General features: G+C 33.6%; 1 protein-coding gene across 6 annotated transcripts in view; it reads right to left on the bottom strand.

Moving 5' to 3' along the window:
* Positions 1-4,208, bottom strand: part of LOC106464052 (protein FAM184A-like) — a 128,267-nt gene extending 124,059 nt beyond the window's left edge. For all 6 annotated transcript variants that reach the window (XR_002611626.1, XM_022391712.1, XM_022391713.1 and 3 more), the window contains exon 1: positions 3,730-4,208. Coding sequence is in view for 5 of the 6 variants with exons in the window: in XM_022391712.1 (XP_022247420.1) it covers positions 3,730-3,867 (138 nt within the window). In the remaining variant the exon portion in view is untranslated. The remainder of the gene's footprint in view (positions 1-3,729) is intronic.
* Positions 4,209-7,984: the final 3,776 nt, after the last annotated feature.

The raw sequence follows: 7,984 nt of genomic DNA, 5'->3' as shown, positions 1-7,984 counted from the left end.
AGCACATTACACTGCAGATTACCTTTTTTGCCTGAAACCAGCTCAAGAATTATCCACACGTGGACTAAACTAGCCAGTCGATCCTGCAACCCACAGATTGTGAGTCAAGCGCATTAACCACCAGGGATCAACTATGTTGCATTATTATATAATCACAGGGAAATCGTACATTAATTCTATCATCATCTAATGAAGAACGGGGACTGTTGGAACTTTAGTAAAAAAATAATGAACTAATTTAAAGAATATCATTAAATTAGGTTACAAGGCTTTAAATCTGTCACTGGAACTCACGGAAGGTAAACGAAACTAGGGGGCCGTAATCTGGTAATCCGAATTGTGTTCCTTTCTCAGCCATGGCAATACAAATTGAAGTGTTTTCCAATGCTTTTGCTAAAACCTTGGTCAACTTTATGTTTCTGTTAAAACAAGTATGTCTGCATTTACAGTTAACCATGTATAAGGTTTTCCTCACACGTATTGCCGATAACATCATAGTCCATGAGTAAAACTAAAAATTTTATAGTGCCCCTTTCTACAGAGAAAAACCTTCAAATGTTCGGTACATGGAAATTATGTTAGAGTATATATAAAATAATACATGGTCAACAAGGGACCATTTAATCCTTCAAGGCTGTCCTCACACACAAGCCCTTAAAAACCTAAACCCAATTTTGTTCCCCTGCAAATAATCGATTCCTTTCTTAAAACTCTTGTAAAGTGGCATTTTCCACTACTGCCGACGGGTACTCATTCGATAAACGTATCAAGCTGTTATAAAAAAAATGTCTTAAACTGTGCCTACCCATCTTGTCTTATTACTTTCACAATACAGCACAAACAAATCAAAATTTTATCCTAACAATCAGCCAGATAATCTTATAAATGTTAAAAATATCACCGTTCATCCCTTTTTCTCAAAATAAAATCCCTAAAAGTTGACCCTTTCATCCACCGAATCTTCCTAGTAGCTCTTCTCTGAATCATTTCAAATAGGTCGATGTTTATGCTTAGATAAGAAGACCAAACCTGTACACAGTAATCTAAGTGAAGCCAAACTAGTGATTTTTTATAGAAATAATTACCTATTTTTATTTCTAACCAATATGTGATGTGAATAAATGGACTCTAGAATTAACATGAACTTTATTACTAGCAACAGAACAGTGCCTCGACGACTCCAGCAGCTTATTCATCATTACGCCATGATGCTTTTCTTTAATCACTTCACTGAGTGCGTCCTAATCTATATATATAAAACGTGTAATCCAAATTACGATAATCCACCTGCATTAACTTGCATCTACTATAATTAAAGGTCATTTTTCAAATACTTTTTCAGCTTAGCACTTTAGCCAAGTCTTTCTGTAGTATCTAAAATACTCAAGAGTTTAATCCCATCAGCAAATTTTACTAATTAACTAATTATTCCCCTATCAGTATCATCAACGTACGTAACAAAAAACAAAGACCCAAGCATTGTGGCATTCCACTAGTAATACGAGCCCCGTTTGATTGGACTCCATTAATAATAACCTTTTGCTTTCTCTCATTCAACCACCCTACAATCCAATTAACTAGTCGTTCTGCAACACCAACACGACTTTCTTAGCGTATCTTCTGTGCAGTATTTTTCTTTTTTAATTTAATTATCCCAAATTCACACACCCCTTTCTATTATCTATATAATGTGTAATATCCTCGAAATAATTAACATATTTGTAAGGAAATATTTATATCTAGTGAATCAATGTTGTTGTTTTTTTTCTTTTCATATCACATTTCAAAACATGATTTTGTTCTTTTATCAGATTCTCTGGAATTTTCTCACTATAAAAGAAAGACTAAATAGCCTATAATTTCCAGGGCAACTCTTATCACCCCATTTAAAAGCAGGGTAGCATTATAAACTTGTCCACTTCCTATTTACCTACCAAAAATAAAGGAGAGAGGCTGACATGTCTGCACCATGACCTCCTTTAAAACCCTGGGAAAGTCTTGTTTGATCCTGGTGCTTTATCTACTTTTACTCTTTCAATCCTTCTAATTACCACAAATGGATTACTATAAATGTGATTCAGGTCAATTCCAATATTTCTAATAGAATGCCCAGGGTCAGGAATATCTATAATATTTTCTACTGTAAAAATAAAACATTTAAAAGTTTAGCAGTCTCACAGTTTTCGTAATTTCAAGGGTCCAGTTCCAATTTGAATATATTTTTTTTTACTTCTAACGTATTTGAAAAATATCCTTGCTGTTAATTTAATATTATTAGCCAACTGTTTCTCATATTTGTTATTTCTTGATTTCTTTTCAAACGATATCTCTAGCTTTCCTATACTTCTGTAAATCTTTCATCCAGTCAGTGTAATTTCTAGATTTATGGCATGTATCCACAGTTATCCCCCTTATGTCTTTCGTAAGTAAAGTATCACGTTTATATTATATATATATATAGAAGTTGTATATTTGATCTTGGACCATAACAAGCCCCTCTAGGTGTCTCTGAAGCCGAGCCTGTCAGAACTGTACAACAAGTATATTTCTTTGTAAACAAAAACGTATACTGAGCTACATTGTTTTCTCAAAATTTTGACATATTAACTATATTATTAATTTATGTTTATTCGGTTGTATTACGGCGGGACAGCGGTATGCCTACAGACTTACAACGCTACAGTCCAGAATTTTATTCCCCGCTATGGACACAGCATATAGTCCAATGTCGCTTTGTTTTACAAAAACATCGATATATCTAGAAACTTTTTGCGTGAAGAAGTTATTAACATAGGCACAGTTGAACGTTTTCTTTCTGACGTGATTATTATCACACTAAAGTAGTTAATTCTATGCAATTAATTTCTAGGAATAAAATTCACTTAATATTAAAATATACCCCACTTTTATCCTGTATTTAATCCTTTGGGCTGGCGTTTACGTTTGGCGGCCGACTTAACATTTCAGACTTGTTTGTTTTATACAACAGATAGATAGATTGCGAACTAGTAAATAGTAACTATCCTTTTTGGTATTTTAGGGCAAACAACATTACTTTGTGTTTGAAGTTAAAGCTACTACGGCTGAGTCTATTGTAATATATTACGCATTTTTTTATATTGAGTGTTATCAATGAAGAGTTTAAAATAAAATGATATACGGACAATACCAGAGCTAGAATGTAGGCTTAACACATAAAAAGTATACGATTTGTAAATCTATTAGTATTAAGATTTGAACAGCCTTGATGAATACTCTGTTGTTGAATATCACATTTAACAGTGTTGCTTGAATAGCCACTTTTCATTACATGAGAATTTACTGATTTTTTTAAAAACAAAAATATATTTTGGGTTAAAACGCCTGTTCATAGTGTTCTAAACCTATGGCACTTTGCAAGAAAACGGATCTTTCGAGCCTCACGAATGTGAAAATTAATATTTCGGTTAGCAATTTGTAATAGTAAAAAAAGTAAGTACTCATCATACTATAAATGTATCATAGATGTCTATTTTATAATAAGCTCCAACTAACTTATAAGCATTTATTTTCTTAAAGATAACATGTCCTACTAATTGTTAGACTCAAAATTTCTTCTGAAACAGGCCTAAGTATAAATGCTAGTAATACTATTACTATTGTAGTTGATACTTATAGCCTACTTGTAACCTATAAATGACTTTAGATTTTATTTTAATATAAGTTTAAAACAAAAGACGTTTATCCTACCTTTGTTAGCTGTGCTATTTTTTTCGACATTTTGTATAAAATATCTGGTGACATACTACTAGGTTCGGGCCGTTTTTCTTTCCAACAGTTGGCATGAGTATTATGAGAGCTAGGTCTATGGTCCCATCTGAAAGCCATCTCGAGCTTGTTTGGTTTCTACTAAGCTTTTCTGTTACTTACACAAACAAATATCGCAAAACCTCACGATGTAGCAGACGACAAAGAGAGAGAGAGAGTAACTCGTTCCAACGTCTTGCTTTTCTCGCTTGTCGTTAGGCTTACTGTAAAAGAGTATAGTTCTGCATATTAAATTTACCGAATAACTTTTCCTTCATTAAATTTAATGACGGGAAAATAACGAAAATCATATAGCGAGTTCACTGCAATAATTTAAAGAACGTTGTTGTTTTGTGACTAATTAATTATTGTTGTTTTTCTTAGCATTTACAAGAGACTACATTGATGCTAGAGCCAGGATGGCTAAGGTAAGCCTACAGGTCACGTCATAAGTTCCTGCCAACAGATTTGGAATTAGAGCGAGCAGGTGGCGTTATCTAATGGTTACAAATAGAACTTAATAATCTATTGCTACATGTTATTATTTTATTTATGTTTTTTATTCCACAAATTGTACGAGAAAACAATACTTTGGTTTTATTTAATATCACGATCAGCTTTACAGTAGAAATGTTTTAAGCAATTGAACCTGAGACGTTTCAGCCCATAGGAGCGAGTCATCTTCAGGCAATGTACGATTAGCAACAATTAGATATTCTTCTTCTTTAACCAGCAATATTCATTTACAAAATAACCCAGTTAAAACAAATTACGCTCGTGTGTTAACGTATTTACATCTAATCAATTTATTTTTACAGCAATTGTAACTTATTCCGGAAAATACTTTTTAAATTGACTTTCAAGTTCATAAACCTTTTTCACCATTTTTTTTTTTTGGTTTAGCAATTTAAAATAAATTATTGTTCATCGTTTTTAATAAGAATCACGTTAGAAGCAGCTTATACATATCGTTCTTTATCTGTATTGTTTGATGTTTTAACATTTTAACTGCAAGTGATTAGTCAGGATTTCAGACATGATGTTAGGTTGTCTTGCGAACTCTCCTTTCCCTACCTATTGTTATACATTGCCTTTGTAATTTTTCAATACCTTTCTGAGATGGCGACGCAAAACTAAAATACATTAGTTGTTTTACGTTTATCTTATGTTAGTTGATGTGTTAATTACTTCGTTTCACCAATGATAGGTTTTGATTGAAATACATTTAAGTTAAATTAGATCTACCTATATCACGTTGTTTCATCGTTTCTTTTGAACTGAACTTAATTTTTATTTTGATTTTAATAATCGTACCTTCGTTAGATAATTTTATTATTACATTTGAATGCATATAAATGATTGAAAGCATTTTTCTTCTATTCTAGTGAGAGTCTTGTACCTTAGAATGAGTTTAGTTCAGGCTTACACTCTGAATATTCTTTTTTTTTCAGTCAAAACACTAATAATTACACTAGTTAAATTGGCTATTAAAATACAGAGTAAACGAAAAAATCCCAATCAATCCACCAAGATTTCCCCAGATTCTCGAGAAATGGGAAACATTTCCAAATCAGTAGCCTTCAAACTAAACCTTCTTCGTTTGTTTATGTTGAACTTCACCGAAAGCTACTCGAAGACTATCTGCGCTAGCAGTCCCTAATTTAGAAGTGATAAACCAGAAGGTAGGCAGCTAGTCAACAACACCGCCAACTCTTGGGATACTCTTTATCGACGAAAAGTGAGATTGACAGTTACATTATAATGCCCTCACGACTGAAATGGCGAGCATGTTTGGAGATGAGATTCGAACATACGACCCACAACTACACAATCAACAAATTACAAGACGATTTGAAAGCATAAATGGACTGCAACTGTCTATTGAATGAAAAGGGGGACGACGTTTTGGCTTCTAAACTGTAATCTTCTATTTTATTTATCGCCCCTTTTTCATTCAACAGTCAGCATTAAAGTTGTTAAATCTACTATGTAATCGTCTGCTTAATGTTCCACTGAAACAAACTAGCAGTTGGTTTTCTTTAAAAATACAAGTTATTTTTAAAGTTAGCTCTTTGAAATATCCTACATTGTATTACTTCCGCGTTAATTCGTATCATTTCCAAACTAAGAATATTAATAATCCAACGAGTTAAGAAAGAACTAATGAGATAATATCGCTAAGGGCTCGTCGTAATATTAATACCGTGTGAAAACGTATTCAGTTTAGCACAACGAGCAAAACCTCCTTCCTTCTAACCCCTGACAAAGGACTGCCCATCAGTGCAAAAGTTAGGGGTTCAAAACACCTTCGCCCATCCTTCTTCAAGTACACAAAAACCTCAACAACCAGAATGTAAAAAAGGTGCAATTCTTTTATACTGTACAACAATACCATGAATGATGGAATATAGTTTGGAGTGAAATGAATTAAACCGATGATATTATCAACAAACAATTAGAAACAAGTGTATGATGGCATATTTTTGTAAGCAAGTATAAAATCAAAAATAACATTGCCTAGTAGTTAAAACGGGTCACGGGATCGAAACCTATTGCTTAATATACTCGATCTTTCAATTATGGAGTGTTATAATATGACAGTCGATCTCACTATTCGCTGGAAAAAGTATACAAGAGTTGGCGGTGGATGATGTTGACTAGCTGCCTTCCCTCTAGTCTATCACTATAGACGGCTAGCACAGAACTTCAACAAAACTATAACATGCATTTAATTAAACAGCAAAGTAAATCCTATAGCTAATACGTTTTAGAACAACACAAAAAGTGTACATAACCTATAACTTGTGGCTATGTAGGCTTAACACAAAACCCACAACTTGTATTTAAACAGCAAGGGCCTTGCATGGCCTGATGGTCAGGGTGCTCGACTCGCAATGTGCGGGTCGCGGCTTCGAACTCTCATCATACCAAACATGTTCGCTCTTTCAGACGTGGGGTGACTATTGTGATGGTCAATCCCACTATTCTATGGTAAAGAGAAACCCAAGAGTGGGCGGTGGATGGTATTGACTAGCTACCTTCCCTCTAGTCTATCACTGCTAAATTATATACGGCTAGCATAGATATTCCTTGAAATTAAACAAGGTACCATGTAAACTATAGCCCCCTCGGATGAATCAACGCCAAGTTTACGGAATTACAACGCTAAAATCCGGAGTTCAAGTCACTGTGGCAGACAGAGCGCAAAGAGCTCATTTTGTAATTTTGCGTTTAAACAGAGAAACAAAATTATATAAATACAAAGATGTAGTTGCACCATAGTTAGTATGCAGCAAGATTAAAGATATCTCGGATTTTCAAAGGGCAATGATAGTCGATGTATGTCAACGAAGAGCATCTTTATTAGTAGCAATTGAAAGTACGATGTTTGTCATTAAGAAAATTGTGGCTGCCAACATTTGGTGACATAGGAAGAGTAAAGACAATTAGACATTTACAGATAAAGTACAATAGACATCAAACTGTGTCACATTTAATTGGTTAGGGTTACTGTATCAAACTCTACCATGCAAAAAACATTACAATAAGGGTCATATGACAGCCGACATCCAGTCCAAAAAATCACCTTTTTCTTTTTATATGACGCAAAGCCACATGGGCTATCTGCGCTCTGTTCTCCGCGGGAGATCGAACCCTTGATTTTAGCGTTGTAAGCCAGTAAACTTACCGCTGACCACCGGGAAACTTAAAAATCACTTATTTCTGATGTCGGAATAAATAATAAATAATTAGTTAAAGGTAATTATTATCATTATTTTCTGGATTAATATAACATTGTTAAGCTGGTCTGTGTAGCCCACTCAAGATTTATTGAGTAGGAAATCAGCACTATTATTTTAACATTATAAAGAATAATCATGCGAACAAAATTATTGATTCATAGGTTCTCAGAGTAAAACAATATATTATTAATAAAATCAAACAACGAAAAACAACAAAATTAGATAAAAATGCTTTCTACACTCTTACTAAATGGATTTATTTTGCAACGTTTCGGCCTTAGGCCTTCTTCAGGCAAAGAACAAAATACAACTGACAACAAGAAACATAGTCAGTTGTACTTTGTTCGTTGTCTGAAGTGGGCCTAAGGCCGAAACGTTACAAAATAATTATATTTAAAAAGAGTGTAGAGAGCATTTTTAACCAGTTTCTTTCTTTCTTTAACTTTATTAATGGA

Source organism: Limulus polyphemus, unplaced genomic scaffold (genome assembly GCF_000517525.1).
Source record: "Limulus polyphemus unplaced genomic scaffold, Limulus_polyphemus-2.1.2 Scaffold1549, whole genome shotgun sequence".
NCBI lineage: Eukaryota > Metazoa > Arthropoda > Merostomata > Xiphosura > Limulidae > Limulus > Limulus polyphemus.
This window is presented reverse-complemented; position numbering and strand designations above follow the sequence as displayed.